This window comes from Somniosus microcephalus, chromosome 11 (assembly GCF_052327205.1).
Source record: "Somniosus microcephalus isolate GS21.2 chromosome 11, FLI_Smic_1.0, whole genome shotgun sequence".
Lineage (NCBI taxonomy): Eukaryota > Metazoa > Chordata > Chondrichthyes > Squaliformes > Somniosidae > Somniosus > Somniosus microcephalus.
The window spans coordinates 196,571,072-196,594,997 of record NC_140997.1 but is presented as its reverse complement, the minus strand read 5'-3'; the positions used below and the strand labels follow the sequence as shown (position 1 = coordinate 196,594,997).

General features: G+C 47.8%; 1 protein-coding gene across 1 annotated transcript in view; it reads left to right on the top strand.

Annotated features, from left to right (window-relative positions):
* cacna2d3a (calcium channel, voltage-dependent, alpha 2/delta subunit 3a) overlaps nucleotides 1-23,926 on the top strand; it is a 1,196,772-nt gene that overhangs the window by 989,670 nt on the left and 183,176 nt on the right. The window contains exons 25-26 of the mRNA XM_086001643.1: nucleotides 3,661-3,782; nucleotides 16,446-16,526. Coding sequence (XP_085857769.1) covers nucleotides 3,661-3,782; nucleotides 16,446-16,526 — 203 coding nt within the window. The remainder of the gene's footprint in view (nucleotides 1-3,660; nucleotides 3,783-16,445; nucleotides 16,527-23,926) is intronic.

The following is a 23,926-nucleotide window of genomic DNA, read 5'->3' as shown; positions in this document are numbered from 1 at the left end:
GCTCTTCAACACGGAGCCAGAATTCCTCGAGCAGCCAACACTTACTGTAAATGTGATCACCGTGAGCATCAATGGTGTCCACCAGCTCCCACATATTGCAGCAGCAACACATCACCTGATCTCCCATTCTATGTAATTAATTAAATTTATTAATATTATTCTTAAATACCCTCTGCCCCGATTCTAGATGATGAATATCGCACCTTAGAAACTATAAACCATAGAGTTTAAGCTTCAAAAGAGAGAAATACTCACCAACCAATCACTTACCCGCTTTCTGGTGACGTCACACTTGGATTACTTTTTCCCTCTCTCCTTCCCTCTGAGGTCCGAGACTGGAGACTGGTACGCCTTACCTGGGTCTCTGGAGCTTTGTCAAGCTTCCCGCTCGCGCCTCTTATATTCTATGCCTCAGCTAATAAAGGAAAGTATCCCATATGCCTTCTTAACTACCTTATCTACCTGTCCTACTACCTTCAGGAATCTGTGGACATGCACTCCAAGGTCCCTCTGTTCCTCTACACTTCTCAGTATCCTACCATTTATTATGTATTCCCTTGCCTTGTTAGCCCTCCCCAAATGCATTACCTCACACTTCTCTGGATTGAATTCCATTTGCCACTTTTCTGCCTACCTGATCAGTCCATTGATATCTTCCTGCAGTCTACAGTTTTCTTCCTCACTATCAACCACATGGCTAGTTTTTGTATCATCTGCAACTTCTTTATCATGCCCCCTATATTGAACTCTAAATCATTGCTATTTACCACAAAAAGAAGGGACCTAGTACTGAGCCCTGCAGAACCCCACTGGAAACAGCCTTCCAGTCACAAAAACACCTGTCAACCATTGCTCTTTGCTTCCTGCCACTGAACCAGTTTTGGATCCAACTTTCCCTTGGATCCCATGGGCTTTTACTTTTCTGACCAGTCTGCCATGTGGGACCTTGTCAAAAGCCTTGCTAAAATCCATGCAGACTACATCAAACATGCTAACCTCATCGACCCTCCTTGTTACCTCCTCCAAATATTCAATCAAGTTAGTCAGACACGACCTTCCCTTAATAAATCCATGCTGACTGTCCTTGATTAAACCATGCCTTTCTAAATGATGATTAATACTGTCACTCAAAATGTTTTCCAATAATTTGCCCACCACCAAGGATAGGCTGACTGGCCTGTAATTCTCAGTCTATCCCTTTCTCCCTTTTTAAACAATGGTGCAATGTTAGGAGTCCTCCAGTCCTCCGGCACTACACCTGTAGCCAGAGAAGATTGGAAAATGATGGTCAGAGCCTCCGCTATTTCCTCCCTTGCTTCTCTTAACTGCCTGATATACATTTCATCTGGGCCTGGTGCTTTATCTACTTTCAAAGATGCTAAACCCTTTTGATTTTAATAATGCACTTGTTTGTTATTTCTAGTGTTGTATCATAGCTGTGTATTGTGAGCGTTCTTCAACTAGAAGGCCCTAAAGTGCAGCATGAAAAGTCCTAGCATAGTAAATGCAGGGTTAACACAATAATAGATTTGCAGACAAGGCTGCATGTTGTAGAAATAAAAATAAAATAAAAGCTACGTACTGAAGAAGTAGAATATCTGGTCATAGCCCACTATGTATTAAATTGTGGTGTTGGGAATCCTACCCTTCAGCACTTAGTTACATATCTCACTGCAAGGTTGGAAGCTGCCTTATTACAGGTCATGTGACTGTGATTAAATTCGGAAAGAATCGCTTGGTTCAGTTAAATGAAGAGAGAATTCCTGACTCATCGATTGGCAAGAGAAAGTTGGAGCTTGCAATCAGGGGTGGGGTGGGGTAAGAACATAAGAAATAGGAGCAGGAGTAGGCCATTCGGCCCTTCGAGCCTGCTCCGCCATTCAATGAGATCATAGCTGATCTTCTGCTTCAACTCCATTCACCGGCCCTATCGCCATATCCCTTGATGCCCTTACTAGTCAGAAATCTATCGACTTCTGTTTTGGCTATACCCAATGACTGAGCCTCCACAGCCCTCTAGGGTAGAGAATTCCAAAGATTCACCATTGGGGAGTTAACTCACACAGAATTTGGATGAGTGACCATTAGCCCATCAAATACAGAAAACACTGAAAGAATGACTTTAAGGTTGTAAATGTCAGTGTCTGAAATTACATTTTTAGCGTATTTAAAATATCAATTCCCCCACCTCAAGTATCATCCTCTTTATCTGCCTGGGAAATACGCCATATGGCTAAGAGAGTGTGCTGGTGACCTCTGCCTGTATAAGTTGACCCCTGAGTGTCTTGTGAACATGCCCAGGGGTGACTGTCCTTCAATTTTTCCCTCATTCCCTGGAGGAGGTGCCGGTCTCTGCATGGGTAAAACAGGAAACCCAACTGAGTGCGTATTAAATCTGTGGGACATGACACTGTGTGCTCTGCATTAGTGCTTCAGTGAGCTGTGAAAGAGATTACTCTCTGACCTGCTTAATTTGTGTATGCAGATGCATCGGAAGATAGCAATTAAGGGTATTTTTCAATGCCTCATTTCTGAGCACTGTCAAGCCATCTAAAGTTTGAAGATTAATTTTCAGCATAAATTTGTGGTCAAAATAATTCACTTCAACAACTGAAATTATAACTCTTTCAGAATCTAGCTGCTGACCATCTGATTGGCCCAGCCTTTGCAATGAGAATAACTGAGGCTATCAGCGCTCACTGTTTTTGTGGAGTAAATCGAACAGCAACTTCCGGCCACTGCACGTGCGCAGTTAAACATGGAAATCAGGAAGTTGCTGTCTGATTTGCCCTGCTCCTCCACAGGCTTTGCTCTAACAGTATCTCGCCAAGAGACTCGGCATTGAAATACATGTAAGGGTGTGAATTTGTGGAACTTACCCATTAGAAACCCACTAAACACCAGAAAAAGTCAGGACTTGTCCATTCAAGTGTAAGTGAATTTTTAACGGCGTGATAAGTCTTAATTACTGCCAAACAACCACTCTGGCACTGAAGATTTACTTTTACAAGTGTGGTGTCTCATTCCTTCAGATTTTAATTATTGTTGGAGACTTAAAAAATAATTAAATTTTTTTTTTAAATTTACTTTTTCTTTCTGTCTCTTTTATTCTAACTTACGCTTCTTAATTTAGACTCTGCATGTCTCAGTGAGGATTCTTCAATCTGATTGGTTGAAGAGACACGCTGTTGATTGCCCTGTTCACACAGGTCCCAGGTCCCCTGCAGAGGGCGCCCAATGGCCGTAAGTCTGTGGGCAGCTGTCAGCATAATAAACGGCGAGTGCCGTTCCTTCACTGCTGACTGCAAAATCCGGGCCATTGTAAATATCAACTTTTAGCTGTGTGCTGAATTGTGCATCACCATCAGATCAGTTACCACGTTGGATCAATTAAAATTATAAATCATGTTTCCAAAAGATAATACTTGTGATTTTATTTAGTTAATGAAAACACTTATTTTGTTTAAATGAGTTTCTGAGTAGGTACCTCAGACCAAGTTACTAGTCAATTTGTGTAGCAAGTTAAGAAGCAATGGGAGGGAAAACAATCTGTTGTAACTATGACTTATTAATAGTAAAAATATTGCATCTAGCCTTTTTTGGAAATGTTAAGCAAAATGAAAACTGTTTGGAATTAATAATTTTTTCCTCTGTTTCAAGAGATTTCTTGAGTGCACAGGACAGGGAAAGTATTTTTACTGCAGAGCATTTCCCTCTGTGGTACAGGAAATCAGCGGAACAACTTCCAGGCACTTTTGTCTATTCCATTCCATTTAGTACAGGTTAGTGATTTTTTTTGTACAGAAGTACCTAAGGGTGGTATTAATTGTTCATTTTGCAATCACTTTCATGCAGTTCACAAGTAATTTATTTTATAAAAAGTGGTTTCTTAAAGTGGATTTAAGCTTCCAGTAATTAAGTTATTTCTTTTATTATGTAACTCATCCTTTCTCTACTTAATTGCTAGGGACATTTTATTAGCTGTTTCCTATTTATCTATGCTATATTTAGCCACGTGTGTTGCCATGGCATTTTAATTTGCTTCTTAAAACCATGGATAAATGACACCACTACAATTCCTGTGCAAAGTCTCCTGTGTTACAGTGACTAAGTTAAATTCTATTTTTATTACATGAGATTTCATATACTTACCTGTCAGCTTACAATGACTGTATGAATGTACACAAAGCAAATATAATTATACAAAGAAAACATATTTAAGGACACCACTGTTTCCCTTTGGAGATCTCATTCCTAGATTATGGGCTGGATTTTGCCGGCGTTCGGAGGCGGGTCAGATGTCAAAATAGCAAAGATTGACAGCGGGTAGGAAACCTGCTGGCAACCCCCCTCCACGTGAGTTTCCCAGGTGTCGGGTCTGTCTGAACAGAACAGATCCGACACCAAGTGGCGGGGGAGACAATTTAGATCATTAAATGGCTTGTTAACAGCCAATTTAATGCTATTTTGAGCTTACCTTCTAGTTTTACGTGCTCCCCCATGGGTTACCTGCTGCTCGGTGAACACAACAGCTCACCCTGTCGTGAATTGAGCCTGCTTTGATTTATATCTGATTATATGATAGATGCAGAAGTGGTATAAAGGATACCATGTTGCAGCTGTTCAGTTTAAGAACTCAGAAACTGTTGGTTACTGCATTTGTAAGAAATATAGGGAGAGAAATGCGGTATCGCCCTGTTTGGGGCACAATTATCGGCCGGGCGCAAAGTTTAGCACCTGGCGCTAATTATCGCCTCCGACTGCAAACTTGGCTTCTATTGCCCCTAGAGGTGATTGCAGTGCTAAATCAGGCGCTACACACCTCTCTTAAGGCGCTAACGCCAAGGAGCGAGGCGATACCTCAGAGCTCTGGCGGAGCTCATGTGATGTCAGTCAGCAATGGAACACTGGCGCCGGCCAGTTCTTAAAGGGGAGGGTCGATCTTGCTCTCCAATCACACCATGCCCATTGCAGCCTTGAATCTTGGTCTGGAGAGACCTGTACATCAAATCTGCTGGAAAGAACAATGGAGAGGCCCAGGGAAAGAGCTCAGAGTGCAGCCCCCATAATCTCTTCTAAATCGATGCAAGGAAGGTCAAATCAAAATGAACCTGCAAAGTGCTGCTCAGTACCCAAAACTCCTTCACACAGCGTTGAATCTCTCCAGAAGTCTCTCTCTCTCTCAGAATGCGTGGTGCAAAAATGTTGCCGACAAAAAAAGGCAGGAAGCGGTCGCCTTTAAATAGCGCTCCCCCAGTCCCTTCTCGACTGCAAAACGCTCCTCTCAACCTATCGTTGCTAGCGTCAGGCGGTAAGGCAGGGGGCGCTGCTCAATATCTGGTCCGGGGCGTTGCACACTCGACTGACGTCACGATCTGTGGGCGCAGGAGATCATGGCAGTAGTGTTTAGCGCCACCGCAAAATGTCTGGTCAATTTCGTGAGCTGCGCAAACATCGCTGCGCCCAGGCGCTTTTGCTTTGCGCCCCATTAGCACCCTCTTAGAGTGCTAACGGGAGGCGCAAAGCAACCAAATTTTTCCCCCATAGAGCTTTCTATAGCTTGCAAGTGTTTAGAGCCAACTCTCTATCCAGTGGTACCTCATTGGAACAACCTCTCTCACCATTGACAGATTTGCTTCTGTCATTTCTCCATAGCCTGCCATCTATTACATCAGAATGGGTAGGGTTTATACTCTCGCACCTTGGTCCTCAGAATCTGACCACGATCAGCCTCACCACCAGCAGCACCAGGCACACTAGTAGCACCAACAACAACACCAATCTTCTCCGCAATCAACTGATGCTGCACAGGACAGAAGGCATCAGCACCCGACCACATTGCTGCCCGGGATACCAGGGATGGCCTCACCATGGCCACATTTACTTCACTTGATGCTGTACACCCTGTCTGCCACATGATGCGCCGGGTTGGCACCACCCCACACCAACACCATAAAGCATCCCTACAATGCCCAAGCTATTCTTTTCACACGCATGGCCATTGCAGGGGGTACCGTTATGTCTCACCATTCACTGCAACTCACTAAGCCACTTCCAAAGGTGCACACAAATCTGTCCAAGAACGCAAAGGGCTCGATTTTAACAGCCCTGAGGAGGCGGGTTTGGAGGCGTGTCAGCGACTGAAATCGGAAAAAATGGCTTCAGACACCCAACCCGCCTCCATCCCACCCCCACGCAATTTTCGTGAGTGTCTATTCAGCTGCTCCCAAACTGACCCGACTCCAACTGGTGGGACAGGTAATTAAGGCAGTTAAGAGCCTGTTAACTGCCTTGATAATCCTATGTTGATGGAGGTTTCCCATTTTTGTGCCTCTGGCTCCTGCTTCCCGTCTTGTCAGAAACAGTCCAGCTGCAAGGAGACGAGTTGGTGGCGGACATGATCTGTAGTCATTATTGGTGCAGAACTTTAAAAGCGCTCCTGTAACATGGCTGGCATTCAAATGCAACAACTTTGTTGTTGGAGGTTTGGGGTAACATTTTGCAAATCTACTGACCTTGTGACTGGTCAAGCTGACACACATCTGCTGTTTGAACTGATTGGGAATAATTTCAGGCACTTTGAGTGTGCGCTTAAAAGCTTCTTGCCTCAATTGAAATCTATAACAAGAGGATTGGAACCATTTACATCCTCTCATCCTGGTCGTCAGATTCAGAGGAAGAGCAGCGCGGCTTAGTGCTGCCGGATGAACAAGTGGCTCAGCACGCAGCCTCCTTGGAGGAAGATGAAGAGGACGAGGACGAGGAGGAGGACAGTGAGTGATGCCTTGCGGGACTGGATGTGGCCAATCCAGCAGCAGGCGACCACATTGCTGGCCGTCAAGCAAGAGATTCACTCATCCATGCCAGATTCACATGAGCTTACACTTCAAACACAGGTGGCTGGCAGATGGAGAAGAAGATAAGGTCAAGATTCTTAACACACCATACATCATCTGCCCAATAAACGGTGCTTCCCAATCACTGTCACCACCATCATTATAAATAGAATTAGCCCTGAGCCCTCACTGAACAACTTCCATTTCCCAGAACACAGACCAGAACCTCAACTGCTTGCCATCACTTTTGTTTAATGACATCACAAAAGGAGGACACTCGATAATTTACAGCACAATAAAACACCCAAGTGACTACCCTTGTGACTATTTGTTTGTTAACTTCCTCTTACGCGTGCTTCTACGTGGTGCTTCCCCTGTGGCTTCAGCAGATGTAGAGGCACCTTGCTCACTTTGATGCTGCGCCTACCTAGACGCCTTTGGCGGGTGTCCTCTGGGTTTGGGAGCCTGGGAGGGCTCCTCCACAGTCTGCTCTTCCTGTGGTTGTGCAGGGGCTGAGAATAACATCTCAGTTGGGTGAGGAATCTGGGGCTCTGACCGAGGGCTCCACAGTGGCATGGGAGTGTGAGCGCTTGGGGAGGAGCCCACACTTCCTTGTTGCCTGCCACCAACATCCCTCTTATGGGTCAGCCGCACTTCGGTGCTAGCAAGTGGCTGGAGAGCACCTTGCTGCACATCAGGAGGTCCATGAGGACCCATCTCTGTGCTGGCAGTGCTCATAACAAGGACGTCCATGAAGCTCTGGTGTCTCTCCTCAATAGATGCCCATCTCTCCTCAATTGCAGACAATCTATTTTGAAGTGTCACCATGTTTTCGTTAGTTTGGCAACTTATGTCCTCCATGGCGGTTGCCACCCTCTCCATGGAGGAATGGTCATGTGCCATTGCCTCCACAAAGGCAGTGCTCATGTTAGAGATGGACTCCTCCATTCTCTGCACACTCACAGTTACCCTGAATGTAAACCATGTCAGAGACTCCTGCACTAGTTCCGGAGTTCCAGCACCACTTTCTTTCTCGATGGCCTCAGAGGCACAGCATCTACATGCAGCTGAGCAGAGTTTGGAGAGTCATGCGACCTCCAACGAGGACTCTCCACTGCTGCCACTGTCTCCACCATCTGCTGATGCTCACTTGTGAGCTGTAATACACCTGGTGACAACATGACTCTATCTCGCGAAGGCCCCGCCAAGGTGTGCGTTGCTGCATTGGTGCTGGGTGCGCTGAGTCCTGGTGACGCTGCTCCAGGTTCCTCTGAGGAGTCATCCGACTCTTCCTCCTGGACAATGGGGAGGGTGGCTCTCGATGGTCCTGTGAGAGAGTAAAGGCATGAGTTAGACATCAGATTTTCAGGTAGCAGACACATCCTTTTGTGCAGATGATCAGAAGTCAATCTCTATGAGCATCATATGCCATTGCAGTCAATCATGAATTGTAAATGCAAGGGATGAAAATGCATTCTGTCACCAGCTTCCTCAACTGTGCCCATCTCTCCTTCCCCCACTTCCAGCTCCTCGCCACCTCCCACGATGTTGTGAGCAGCCTCTTCAGCGTTTGTTAAGGTGGCCAGGGATGGTGTGCCTCCTCTTGTCTTTGCTCTCTCCCTCTTATTGTGGGCTAGCTTTTCCTGCAAGGAGGGACACAAGTGGAGTTCCAGCGAGAGTGATGGAGTGAGTGTGAAGAATCCAAAACCTAGAAGCTTGGGGGGTGACCAAGATGGAGTGAGGTGGCAAGAGGAAGTTGCCTCCCTGTGCGTTGTTAGTTGTTGTCATTGCATAACAGTGAGAGTGAGTGTATGATCTGCATTGTAGGATGGTGAAGTGATTCAGTACAGAGAGAGAGCTAGAGAGGTAAAAGTGCAAGGGAAGTAAGGGTAAGGTGGGATGTGGAGGAGCAGGCTGACAATGCAGAGTGCTGGTGAAGAGAAGGGAAGCAGATTGAAGGTAAGTGTGATGTGATACTCACTTTAGATGTTCGCACAAGATCATTGAAGCGTTTTCGGCACTGGACCCAGGTGCGTATACATCGCGACCTTGCGCTTACCTCCTCAGCAATCTCCAGCCAGGCTTCCTTTGTCTGCTGAGGAGGCTTCCTCCGGCCATCGGGAGGGAACAGAATCTCCCTGCGTCCTCTTACTCCCTGCACAAGAGTTTGCAGGGAGTCCTCGGTGAATCGGGGAGCAGCCTTGGCTTTCGCAGCACTCATGGTCACCTTGGCCCATTCAAGATGCAGCAGTAACAAGAAATGAGAGGCTGAGGCTACATGGAGCCCTTAAAAACAAGTGCAGCAATGACCTCATCAGTGCAGACCAGCAGTCCCGCTCCTAGTCAATGCAGCAGGCAGCGCACACGACGGGACTAATTGATACAATTTAATCAAATTGGGACATCGGAGGCGACTGAAACCGGCAGCGGGTCTGAAACCCGCCCACCAGGCAGCCCGACCTCAACCCGCCTCCATTAGTAAAATCGAGCCCAAAGTGTTCAAAATTAAGGTTTCAATGTTTGACGCCGCATTAACAGAAACTGCACATGAACATTGGCTAAAACACCCAAGTGCCTACCCTTGTGTGTTGTTAGTTGGTATGATTGAACTAGGATGAGGGTGAGTGTGAGGGGTGGCTAGTGAGATGGGAAAGTGATAATGTAGATAGAGAGGGATGGGTGGAGGTGCAAGGTAAGTTGGTGTGAGCAAGGATGTGTAGGTGTAGGGTAGGGAAGACAAAGTGATGGGGATGTGATGAGAGGCACAGCAGAATGAGGTTGAGTGTGGCTTTGCAGTAACGTTTCGTGATCTCCTGAGATCATTGAAACGTTTGTGCCACTGCAGCCTGGTCCTCCTGACGACATCCATGCTTGTGTCCTTCTCAGCTATTTGCAGCCAGGCTGCCTTGGTGTCCTGGGGAGGTCTCTTCCGACCACTGGCAGGGAAGCGAACCTCCCTGCGTGCTCGGACTCCCTCCACAAGAACATGGAGGGAGTCATCGCTGAATCGAGGTGCAGCCCTCTATCTTTGGGAGCTCATTGTTGGAGTTGAGCAAGCTATCTCAGCAATGGTCATTTCAAATTGAGGAAGTGGGGCCATGGGCCCTTAAAATATACTGGCAAGAGAAGCGTCAGCGCTGACGTCACCTGACCCACACTTTCTAATAGGGTCGGGGAATGTGGCGGGTGGGCTTAACAAGGCCCGTTAATGTAAAATGCTTTTCTCCGGCGGTTTTCAGTAGACAGCGGGATCGTATCCCGACAATGGCCTCTCCTGCCCTGAACCCGCCTCGGTCAGCGGAATCGCGGCCTGTGTCTTTTTCTAATTACACCCACTGGTTTATGGTGCCTGAATCAGTTTAATTGCATTTTTGTTAATGGAATTTTACTGGTGTTTTGGGGATTGCATTGTGTGATCCTATTCATTTTTCCATGAAAACTGTAAGTCGCTGTCTGTGCTTCTGACATAATTTTATTTTGAGTGAGTAAATTGTTGGCCTGTTGGTTGGGGCGGAAGTCATGGCAATGCAGATGTTCATAGAGTTTGCTGTCAGAGGAGTGATAGCCTTGTTATATTCACAAGTGAAACCAGACTGCTCTAAATTTCCTGTGGAATTTGGTTTCTAAATAAAAATTGTAACCAATGGATGTATAGCTATCACTGCTGGTAGACATAGAGGGGGAGAAATTCGGTATCGCCCCGTTTGGGGCACAATTATCGGCCGGGCGCAAAGTTTAGCGCCTGGCGCTAATTATCGCCTCCGACTGCAAACTTGGCTTCTATCACCCCTGGAGGTGATTGGAACGCTAAATCAGGCACTACACTCCTCTCTTAAGGCGCTAACGCCGAGGAGCGAGGCACTACCTCAGAGTTCTGGTGAAGCTCATGTGATGTCAGTCAGCAGTGGAACACAGACACACTGGCGCCGGCCAGTTCTTAAAGGGGAGGGTCGATCTTGCTCTCCATCCACACCCTGCTCATCGCAGCCTTGAATCTCGGCCTGGAGAGACCTGTACATCAAATCTGCTGGAAAGAACAATGGAAAGGCCCAGGAAAAGAACTCAGAGTGTAGCCCCCATTGTCTCTTGTAAATCGATGCAAGGAAGATCAAATCAAAATGAACCTGCAAAGTGCTGTTCAGTACCTAAAACTCCTCAACACAGCGTTGAATATCTCCAGAAGTCTCTCTCAATCAAAATGCGTGGTGCAAAAATTTCGCCAACAGAAAAAGGCAGGAAGCGGTCGCCTTTAAATAGCGCTCCCCCAGTCCCTTCCTGACTGCAAACCGCACCCCTCAACGTGTCATTGCTAGCAGCAGGCGGTAAGGCAGGGGACGCCGCTCAATATCCGGTCTGGGGCGTTGCACGCTCGACTGACGTCACGATCTGCGGGCGCAGGAGTTCGTGGCAGTAGTGTTTAGCGCCGCCGCAAAATGTCTGGTCAATTCCGAGAGCGGCGCAAACATCGCCACGCCCGGGCGCTAGTTGCTTTGCGCCCCATTAGCACACTCTTAAGGCGCTAACGGGAGACACAAACCAACCGAATTTTTCCCCCATAGACTGTAGAGAAAGTGGATCTAGTCAAATTGCTGACTCCCCACAGTCCTTTACACGTATGCAGTTACACAGTGACATCAGCATATGTGATGTGATCACATAATCTTGGCATTTTAGTAGACAGAAGAAGAATAACAACAACAACTTAGAGGCAGGTTGTTCTCCAAAGATTTTTTTCAATATTGCTTAAGTAAGAGGACTACTCTGTTTGAAATTACCCCCTACTTCCCCCATCCCCCCTCCCCCACCCCACACACACCCACACGCACACACACGTGTACACACACCCACACGCACCCACACATGCACACACACGCGCACACACACACCCACACGTACATGCACACACACGCGCACACACACACCCACACGTACATGCACACACACGCGCACACACACACCCACACGTACATGCACACACCCACATACACACACACACACGCACCCACACACGCCCGCACCCGCACACGCACACACACCCCCGCACACGCACATACACACACACACACACCCACACACGCCCACGCATGCACACACACGCACACTTGCACATACGCCCGCACACACATGCACCCACACATGCACACACGCACACACCCGCACACGCACCCACGTACACACAGCCACATACTTGCACACACCTACACACCCACCCACGCACACACACATGCAGACTTTCCTTCATTTTTATGGTAACCTTTAAATGAATTCCAGAACATAAAGTAGTAACTCACATGAATAAGTTAGAATTTTTATAGTATAAAATAAATTCAGTCCATTTGTCCTTTATGTAAGGAAATTAGGCAATCGTGCCATAGAATAATATGCTAAGTATATGCAATATATCTGTTAATCTAGATCATGCTGTTGTATTATTTCTGGACATGGCACAAAATGATGCTGATGTCCTCGAGAACTATAAATATGTTTTCTTTCTATGGTTTATATTTATACACAGTCAGGTGCACATTCATACAGTCATTACAATCTGGCATTTATCACAAAGAAGAAAGCGCTTCCTCTACATAAGATTCCGATGTATGCCGACATCTGGGACCCGATGTAAAGAGACTAAAACAACAGAAGGTTATCTCTATAAATAAGAATATAATGATTGGCTATAAATATGTTTGATAACCATGTAAATCTAGAGGCCTACGAGCTGAACAATGACAGCAGTGTGATTACATCAAGTCATCACATTGGCATTCAGTGCTTCACGGAGATAGAAAGCATAGATCAAAAGCTGAGGCTGGCCATGCTCCAGGGCTGGATTTGCGCTAGTGCATCTGCTGATGGTACATCAGTATAAAGTCAAGGCTGGAAGGATGAGATTTCATACCAGGAAAAGATTGAAGCATTTATCTATAAAGTTTATTCGGAAATTTTGTTGATATTGTATTCAAAGCAGCACAAACTATGTATTTGAGATAGGTGCTAACGAACTGAAACTGATGACTAAAATCAAAGTTACAAAACTTTATTTATTTTATATCACCAAAATCCTAAAATTACTTCAAATAAAAAAAGGTAAGAAAAAAGCTTCTGTTACATAAATAGCTAGACCTATAACAAATGCCCAATACTATCCCATCCCATTAAACACACCACTGAAATTCATACAACCACCACAAACTAACCCCCATTATGAAACTCTGACCAAAAACCATGAATGAGTTCTGTAGACTGGAAAAAAAAGGGGGCAGATTAACTGTCCCTGTGACAGGGTATATTGGATCACTTGGGTGCAATGAATAGAGGAAAGTCAGGCGAGAAGATGACCCACTCTTAAACGGAGTCAACAGAGCAACCCAATCCGTTCCCCTTTCCCTCGTGTCCAAGGCTTGTTCTCCTTTTCACCTCTTCTATTTCAGATATTCCGTCTTCCTCCCTTGACTGACTTCTATGGCACCTGCTCATTCCTGTGTCTCTGAAATCCCTCCTCTTACCTGTCACTATTCCAAGATTTGCCATTATTTCTATATCACTAATCTTCCACTACATTTTCAATATGTCGGAGATTCTGTTACCCTCCATTGTTTTGAATCCGTTACTTCTCTTCGAAGCCTTTGGAATTCTTTCCTCTAAATGCAAGTCTTTCTTTCTTTACCCTCACCATCTTTCACCCAGGGCGATGTTCATTTTAAATGCTGTCACCTGCCACCTTACTAAAACTCTTCTCCAATTTTACAATTCTAACAAGTAATGATGCCTACTCCTGAGACACGATGTTCAGCTGACTGCTGAGATAACCCAGTAATACAATGTCAAGATCTGGAACTTTCAGCCTCTACACTGCTTGGTTGAGTGTTTCACTGCAGCATTGGAAGCAAGAGCCAGAAGAATGATAGGCAGGGAGGAAGCAAGAGAAATCAAACTCGCATGTACAAAAAATGGAAGTGAAAATGTCTGGATATCCATGCATCATGTTTTAACAAATCTAAACTCAGGAATGGGAGGAAAAAGTAAAAGCACACTTTGGGTACTTGAGGTTGGTTTGATCCAGAGAGTGTGTAGGTATTCAGCTATAAAATACAAAACATAATCGGCTACTCTTTAGGGGTCGTTTATTGAGTTTTAGTATGTATGCAACCCAAAAGATTAACAGTCAACAACAGAAATGATTTAATATGAGATTTGAATCTATTGTTCTCTATGTTCTAATTTTCCCAATGCCAACTGTTCCAGTTCGGGCTTCCCCCCCCCACCCCCCGCCAACAATTTTAATCTGTGTTCATAGCAGTAAGGTAGTTTCCACAATCTGACTTTCCAATGAACTGAAGCCTGCACCCTTATGTGTGCCATGAATGGCATGACACTAATAGTAGTCTGTTAACTATGGTATATTGCACCAGAGACTATGTGAAATGCCCCCCACATTTTCCTGTTACTCCAACAGGCTGTAAAACCACATTGCCATACCATTATGGACTGACCAAAAATAATAGTTTATTTATAAAATAATACACAGAAACAGTAAGACACATTGCAATACAATGTTAGACTTAAACAGTATGGCCTAGAAATTCAGTGGGCTGCGCCACCAGTTAGCGCCCAAAGAGGGCACTTAGTGGGTTTAGCACCACTGGCCACACCTCCCGCGAAATTTAGCGGGGCGCTAATGGCGGCGCTAGCCGTTAGCACTGCGCCGCTCCGATCACGAAATTTGGTAGCGCCCCCTGCTGTAACGCCAATCGCAATTTGCAACCGGTTCAGGGGGGCCTACCTGCGGCGGTAGAGGCGCTGAGGTGCAGGGCGGCCATTTTTTTTGCTGGCCGCCTGCCAGCACCTCTTCGCGCAGCCATCCCCGGCCTCCTGAGCACCCCCCCCACGTTGTGCCAGCTGTCTCCCAAGAGCTCGGCACTTCTCCTCAGTGCCGGGCTCTTTTGCCGGCACTCGCGATCTTAGATCGTGCTGCAGCAGGCCCCTCCCCTTTAACGCTGCGGAACGTTGCGCTGCAAACTTCAGTTGCAGCGCCCCAAGACGGATGCGGGGCGCCTCGAGTAGCGCCGCCCTTCCGTTTGGGGCGCTCAAACTGAATTTCCGGCAGGCGCTCACGACTCCTTCCGGGGCGGTACTTCCGCCGCCCTGGTGAGACTGGCGCCCCAAATGGGGCGCCACCGAATTTCTAGGCCTATATATATTGTCACAAAGCAAGAAGTTATTCTGAAATACTTGCCATTCTTTTCAGAAGTTTCTGAATAATTCTCTGATGGCCATAACATGGAAAATTACCTTATTAGAGCCTCTGTTAGCTCCCCCACCTGGTTGAGGCAGTATGAATGAGAAAACGCGAGACTACAAGGCTATTCCTCAAGTCGTTACTTTGATGTTAAAGCAGGTCCATTTGTTGATCAAATAATTTCTCCTCAATGGTCAGGCAGTTAAGATGTTAACCATTTTTAACACTTAGTAAGTAAGGTATGAACTGTAGTCCCGTGGCCATTTTGTTTTCCATTTGCTTTTGATACCTGAAAGCATTAGAAACCGCAACTGGTTGTCTCATTGTGAACAGGAATTAGCCTATAAAATACACATAATTCTTCAATGGATCAATAATTTGATTAGCTTGAGTTCAAAGATATTGGAGCTTTGGCCCAGAAAACCTGATTATGATCCTCTTGCTACAGATATAAAGAGATAGCGAGAACACAAGCTGAAGCCAGTTGAAAATTAAACTAATATTACTGCTGTTGTAAAGCCCAGGAAGAAAACACTTTTAGTTAAGCTAGAGATGTATTTCCTTATTCAGGAAACTTTGTGTTATCCGGAGGCTAACTGTCTGGAATGCTTGAGCCACCGGCAAAAATCAGGTGCCGTTTTCATTAGTTTTTTTTTCTTCTCGTTGCTTTTTTCCACAACAGTCAAGCTCTGCAAAGTCTGCTGAAGCTGTTGCTAAGCTACAGAGATGCTTGGACTGTTTAGAAGCTAAGCAACAGGGTTTGTTGACAGATACGGAGCTCAGAAGCTTCCGTATCTTTCAACATTAGCGCTGGAGTGTCCGGCAGTTTTGAGGGAACGGCAACAGCTCGGTCCCGTCGGTGCCGGATAGCACAAAGTTACCTGTTGTTAGATTGATATCTGTTGGGAAACAGGATTGAGGGTTACAGAGTTATTGCACAATAATGCTTGACTATTTTTTCCAGAGGAGGTGAGAGAAGGAATGAAAGTTCCCTAATGTCGGAGAGCTACAGATGGTGCAGGAAGGAAGTCCATGATAGAATAATCATACATGGACTCTAAATGAAGCGGCTTGATGAACCGAGTAGCCTTTCCTTGCTCTGGATTTTATATATTATTGTTGTAGAAGCTTGGACAATGGGGTCATTTCCACAAAAATAGATGTATATTGGAGGAATAAAGAGACTTTTAACATGTACACTTATGGGCCTGCAGCATTAGGTTCCAGTAACACTACATGTGTATCCAGTGTTTGAACAACTGAAACACTTCTCAGCAGTTCCATTTCACTGAACCAAAGGTGATTACAATAATTATTCGTGATATATTAATTTTGCTTTGATACTAATAAAATATAATTCATTTTGATAGAGGCAGAAAATAAAAGTAATGTTGTGACAGCTAGCACAACTGTGCAGCTTTTGGACAACAGAAAATCGCCAGTGGTTGCAGGTAAGCAGCTTTTAAATTCTTATTAACCAGTATATTGTAATGTCTGTTTGTTTATTTATTACTGAAATAATTATGGTTCTCCACATGTGAGGGTAAATTCACCAGCCTTGTCCTCACAGCAAGAAGCTGCACATAAATGGGATGTGGGCCAGAGAATCTTTACTATACTATGTAACACATGTACCCGAATGACATCCAGCTCTACCTTTCCACCACCTATCTCGACCCTTCCACTATCTCTTAAAAGCCATCTTTTTGACAAAGCTTTTGGTCACCCCGCCTAATATATCTTATTTAGCTCATCATCTAATTTTGTCTGATTACACCTCTGTGAGGACCTTTTGGTACATTCAAAGTGCTATACAAGTGCAAGTTATTTTTGTTGTTTTGCCCATCTGACCTAGGCACTTTCCCCCCATTACATCAATTTCAAAATCCTTGTCCATATATACAAATCCCTTCATGACTTCTCACACCCCGCTGGAATTTTCATGCTGCCATGCGGCGGGATTGGAGGCGGGTCAGGAGTAAAAATGGGAGCGCTGTTGCATTTGCAAAGATAATCCAGAGGCCGTATGCAGAGCTCAGTTCATGTTGCTTTTAATGGCTGATCCAAACACACACTTACAGGCAAAAGCAATCGAATACCTATATCCAATGTCAGACACAATACAACGATAACAGCACTATCAAACTCCATGTGCTCAGGCCAAGGCAATCGAGTACCTATCACCAATGTCAGACATAACATTTCCAACCCCCTCACAGAATTTCAAACATGAAATGTAGTGACAAAGTCCTGTAGGTGGCCAGGGCGAGAACGTGTACGAACAGGCTGAGGTGCGGACTGGTGAAGAGCAGTCTGAGGTGGGGACTGGTGAGGAGCAGGCTGAGGCACAATATCTGCTTGAGGGTTGGCTGGCTGAGCCACATGTGCATCCTGCCACTCTGGGGGTAAGGCTTGGGGATTAGGTCCGTATAATCTCGCATCACGGGGTGCTGGCACCTTCCGAAGGCGGCTGGCATGCCACCGAGAGCCGTCAGTGAGGCAGAAAGTGGCTGGTCCAAGTTGGCGGCTGATTTGGAGAGGGGAGGACCAGAATGAGGCCATCTTATTATTGCGGTGAGGCCTGCGGACTCTGACCCAATCGGAGACTGAGATGTTGGGCGCCTTGGCCCTCTTCGACTGGTCGAAGCGGAGTTTCGTCTTCTCCTGCTGTCTAGCGACTGTGGCTTGAGCCCGTGGAGCAGGGCTCTGAGCTAGCGAGGGGCAGAGCCTGCCAAGGGGCAGCATGAGCTCACGGCCTAGCATGAGGGATGCGGGTGAGACCCCTGTAGTGGAATGCTGGGAGACTCTGTAGTGCAGCAGTGTGTGGAGGAGGGCCTTGTCAAATGCACACCCCTGGGATAGGTGTGCTCTGAGGCCATTTTTCAGTGTCTGGTTAAAACGCTCCACCCCCCCCCCCATTTGACTCAGGGTGGTAGTACGCTGTGCGTATGTGACGGAGGTAAGAGGAGCGTTCTGAAGAGACCATTTGGGGGCCATTGTCTGTGGTGATGGCCTTTGGATGCCCCCAGCGGGAGAAGAGGGACTCAAGGATATCGATGATGACCCGAGAGGTGACGGAGCCCACGGCAGTGACCTCTGGCCATTTTGAGTGTAGGTCATAGGTCACCACTAGGAACCGTTGATGGTGGGGGACACCATGGATCTCCCCGCAGACGTCCAGCTGCAGGTGCTCCCAGGGCTGAGAGGGCCAGGCAAGGGGTTGCAGGGGTGGAGGAGCTTGGTGGCCAGGCTTGCCACTTACAAGGCAGGCTGCACAGTCCTTGACCAGGGCCTCGATTTCCCTGTTGATACCCGGCCACCACACTAGGTCTCGGCATCGTTGTTTGAGCTTCACTATGCCCAAGTGGCCCTCATGCGCCATGGATAAAACTCGCACACGAAGGGCACTTGGGACCACAGTGCAGAGCCCACGTGCAACACAGGAGTCATTCCAGCAGGAGAGCTCCTCTTCAACTCTGGAGTAGGCAGACAGTTCCTCAGGCACCTTGCGAGGCCAGCCATCTCTGATGAAGGTGCATAGCTGGGAGAGGGCCGGATCCTGTTCAGAGGCCTCTTTGAGCTCCTGGAGAGAGACTGTGGTTTGGAGAGGTGTGTGCAGCATCTGGATGATATCCTGTTCCACATGTTCAGACCCGACGAGTGGGGCTGGGGCAGAGACGGTGCGGGAGAGCAGATCTGCAACAACATTGTCACGTCCTGGTGTGAACTGGAGACTGAAATTGTATTGGCGGAGGTGGTCAGACCAGCGGTGTAGACGCAGTGGTCTGTGGCTCGTGCCGGATGTCGACAGCAGGGCAGTGAGAGCCTGGTGATCGGTTCGCAGGGTGAAGGCACGGCCATACGTGTACAGGTGCCACCACTCACATGCCCAGACGCACGCCAGCGCCTCACGCTCGCCTACTGAGTACTTCTGTTCAGTGGGGCTAAGGGCTCGGGAGGCAAAGGCGATTGGTTTCTCCACTCCATTCTGTATCTGCGATAACACCGCCCCACAGCTGCAGCGGACGCGTCACAGGTGACGAGGGTGGGGCTGGCGACGTCAAAATGAGCCAACACTGGAGGCGACGTGAGCTGCGATTTGAGGAGGCGAACAGCTTCCGTACAGGCTTGTGACCACACCCAGGGCTCATCCTTTCGCAGGAGGTGGCGCAGTGGGGCTGTGGTGGCTGAGTACTGGGGCAAAAACTTCAGGTAGTACCCAGTCATGCCAAGGGAGGAGGCAACCTGTGCTGCAGAGCTGGGTTCTGGGATGCTGTGAATGGCATCCACGTTTGACTAGAGTGGGGATATACTGTCAGTCGACAACCGAAACCCCACAAATTCGATCTCTGAAACAGCAAAGACACACTTTTCACCATTCAGTGTGAACTTGTGTTTTGCTCGAGCCGTGAAAACTCTGTGAAGGCGTTCGTCGTGAGTGGAGGTCGAGGGCCCATGTACGACGATGTCATCCAGGTAGATGGCCACCCCAGGAATGCCCGCGAGCACAGAGGACATCACCTTTTGGAAGCAGCTGGGTGCAGAGCTAAGTCCAAATGGCATCCTGGTGTACCAAGAGACACCAGCATGTGTCACAAAAGCAGTGAGGTCCCTGCTGCTGGGGTGGAGGGGAACCTGTAGATAGCCCTGTCGAAGGTCCAGTTTCGAGAACAGGATGGAACCATAGAACTGCGCTGTGAGTTCCTCTGACGTGGGCAGTGGATATTTGTCAGGGATTACGGCCTTATTCACTGCTCGAAGATCGACACAGACGCGTAGACCACCTGACTTTTTTGTTGCGACCACCAGGTTGGAGACCCATGGGGAGGCATCAACTGGTTCGATGATGCCAGCTTCCAGTAGCTGCTTTAGTTCAGCTGTGACCCCGTCACGGAGAGCAAGCGGGATGCGGCGCAGTGACTGAATGACAGGGGTAACAGTGGAGTCAACCATGGGCTGGTGGGTGAAGGCAGTCAGGCAGCCCAGACCCTCGAAGAGTGCTGGCCATGTTTGGCGCCACGGTGAGGCGACGTGCAGAATCGCAGACCCGCCGGTGTCCAAGAGAGAAAAACCCAGGTCAGTGAAAAGATCCAGTCTCTTCTGGTTAGCTCCTTGTAGTGCCACATGAAAACAAAAATCTGGCAAAACTTTTGTTCCATAGCGTACAGTGAGGTTGACTGAGCCCACTAGTCCAATTTTCGAATTACCATACCCGCAAAGGGTAGTGGAGGGCGCAGGGAGCTGAAAAAGTGTTTGAATGTGTCCACATTCAGCAGTGAGACGCTGGCACCGGTATCCAACAACAGAGGGATGCACACATCATTCAGGTTAATTGTGCATGACTTGAAAGCCACTACTGGCCCAGAGCTCACGTTGTGAATTATAGGCCAACTGCTTGAGGACTGAGAGTGTTCATTTGTAGCAACAGGGGCAGAGCGGCAGACATTGGCAAAGTGATTTTGTTTTCCACAATTGCGACAGGCTTGGCCGCGCGCGGGGCAATTCTGCACTCTGGTAGCATGTGAACGAGATCCGCAGTTTCCACACTGTTGTCGCAGTATCGCGCGTTGCTGCCATCGCGCGAGCATTACCGTGTCAGAGCTGTTGGGGCTGAGGGCGCTGTCACTGGGTGTGTGTGCTAGTTTCGCTGCACATTCGGCTGCAGACTCCACTTGAAAGGCAATGTTGACTGCCTGTGACAACGACAGATCGTCGGACTCGAGTAACAGTCTTTCACGCACTCTCACGTTGTTGGTGTGCTCTATTAGTTGATTACGCACCATCTCGTCTTGTAGTGCACTGAACTTGCACGAGCTAGCTAACCCCCTCAAATTAGCCACGTATTGATGCACCGACTCGCCGGGGAGTTGGTGACGCTGTCTAAAAATGAATCTCCGCAGGAGGGCACTTTGTGGGGCAGAGAAGTGTGTGCTTAACAGAGCCACAGCCACATCATACGTTTGAATTGAATCTGCTGTGCATAATGTCCCAAGAACACGCTGGCCCTCCGCTCCCAAGCAATGGGATAACAGTGCCTTTTTCCGTGCTGTACTCACATTTTCTAGTCCAAGAGCAATGAGGTAGATTTCAAAGGACTGTAACCAGCGAACCCATGGGATCAGGGGCTCACCGGGTAGTGCAAGGAAGGGAGGAGGTGATGGAAGAGAGATTTCAGCCATCCTCGTCGCCAAATGTTGCGTTTGCAAAGATAATCCAGAGGCCGTATGCAGAGTTCAGTTCATGTTGCTTTTAATGGCTGATCCAAACACACACTTACAGGCAAAAGCAATCGAATACCTATATCCAATGTCAGACACAATACAACGATAACAGCACTATCAAACTCCATGTGCTCAGGCCAAGGCAATCGAGTACCTATCACCAATGTCAGACATAACAAGCGCGTCGGGAACCCGCCCTCCTCACGCCTTTAACTCAGGTGCATTTGCCAGCACGGCACGGACCCGAACGGCAGAGGTGGACGACCTAATTTAGTTCATTAATACCTTGTTGTCAGACCCACAGTGTTTTTAACCAGACCTTTTGAATTTCACTGGATGCCCACGGGAATCACGCAGCTCGGGAACCATGTCTGTCAAGCTGAGGAGGAAGCTCATTGGCCATTGAGCTAGGTCATTACTGCAGAGCATGGTAGGAACAATAAATACTCCCACATGATACCTGCTACTTGCCTAAGGGAAAGGCTCTTGCTGAGAGCATTTTTCGCAAAAATTTAGGTGTCTACAGTTTGCAAGTCTTTTCTGCAACTTCGGAAGCCACTCTCACCACATTGCTGCTAACTTTCACACCATTGACAGATTGCTTCTCTGATCTCTACTTGATCTGCAATCTATTACATTAGCAATGGGTGCCATTTATACTGTCTCACCTTAGTCCTTAGAATCGGACCAGGATGAGCCCCAACAGCAGCAGCAGCAGCAGCACCAACAACCTTCTCCTCAACGACGTGATAATCCACAGGACAGAGGGCATCAGCGCAGGGCTGCACCGCGCCGGAGGCGATACCCCCAACACAGGGTATACAGGCAGAGGATGAGCTTCCTCAACATGACTGAGCAGCAGTGCCAAAGGAGACTCAGGCTATTGCACCAGGTTGTTGCAGACATTTGCACATTGTTGCAGTAAGACCTGCATCCCAGAGGACCTGATGGACATGCCTTACCAGTGGCTGTCAAAGTCACCAGCGCCCTCAACTTCTTCATCTCAGGCTCTTGCCAGAGATCTGCAACAGACATTTGCGGCATTTTGCAGTCGGCTGCCCACAGATACATCACACAGGTCACCGATGCCATGTTTGACAAGTCAGCCAATTATATCAACTTTGTCACTGATGACGCCAATGTTACTGAGTGGGCATTGCCACTCTGGCTGGCTTCCCACAGGTGTAGGGCATCATCGACTGCACACACGTGGCCGTCAGGGCACCCCATCATCACCCAGGAGTGTTTGTGAACTGCAAGGGCTTCCACTCCCTCAATGTGCAGCTGGTCTGCAACCATAGGAAGATCATTATGCATGTGTGCACCAAATTCCCTGGCAGCTGCCATGATTCATTCATCCTGCGCCAGTCCACCCTCCCTCAGCTCTTTGCACCGCCAAACAGACTTACTGGCTGGCTGCTCGGAGACACTGAAGATCCACTGAAGACGTGGCTCATGACACCCTTGAGGAGGCCATGTAATGAGCCGAGGAGAGAAATAATGAAAGCCACATGTCCACCAGATGTGTCATAGAGCAAACGATAGGGATGCTGAAAATGCACATCAGATGTCTTGACAGATCTGGAGGAGCCCTTCAGTGCGCACCAGCCAGGGTCTCCAGAATCGTCGTCATTTGCTGCATGCTGCACAACATAGCGCAGCAACGAGGATTAGCGCTGCATGAGGAGCAAGGCGCAGAGCACACAGCCTGTTCAGAGGAGGAGGAGGAGCATCAGCTGGAAGATGCCAAGGAGGAGCAGGAGGAACCTGAGCTCCAGATGTTAGCAGCACCAGAGCAAATTGCTGCCCAGGAGGCAGCATTACACCCATATGACTGCAACATGCTGTGCCAGGTTCCCCCTGCCTCACCCCCCAGCAACATCATAAAGCATCCCTACAATGACCAAGCCATTCCTTTCACATTGACCCCCATTGCTGGAGGTAACGTTATGTCTCACCATTCACTCCAACTCACTAAACCACTTCCAAAGTAACATACAAAAATGGGCATGACTGGAAAGTGGTGAAAATAAATATTTTTATATGTGACATAACAGTAATGGAATCTTAACAGAAACACTTCTTTAAACACCCAAGTGCTTACCCTTGTGCATCTACTTCTGTGTCATTTTTCGTTTACACGTGCTTCTGCGAGGTGCAACACCTATGGCTTCAGCAGAGGTAGAGGCAGCCTGCTGCGACTTCGTAGACACTTTTGGCGGATGTCCTCTGGGTTTTGGAGCCTGTGATGGCCCCGCCAAAGTCTGCTGCTCCTGCGGCTGTGCAGGGTTAGACGCAGCCATCGCGATCCGAGGAGGCATCTGGGGCTCTGACTGAGGGGGGAGGCAATGGGGAGAAGTGTAAATGCTTTGAGAGGAGCCCCCACTTCCATGTCCCCTCTCACCATCATCCCTCTCATGGGCCACCTGCACTTCCCTGCTAGCAAGGAGCTGGAGAGCACCTTGCTGCACAGCAGTAGTGCCATGAGGACCCAAGCCTACGTTGACATCCCTCCTAGAGAGGAGGTCTATGAACCTCTGCCATCTATTCTCCATAGATAGCATCTGCTCATGTGAGTGGCGCATTAGCTGCTCCATGCAGGAGGACATCCTTTCCATAGATGAGCATAC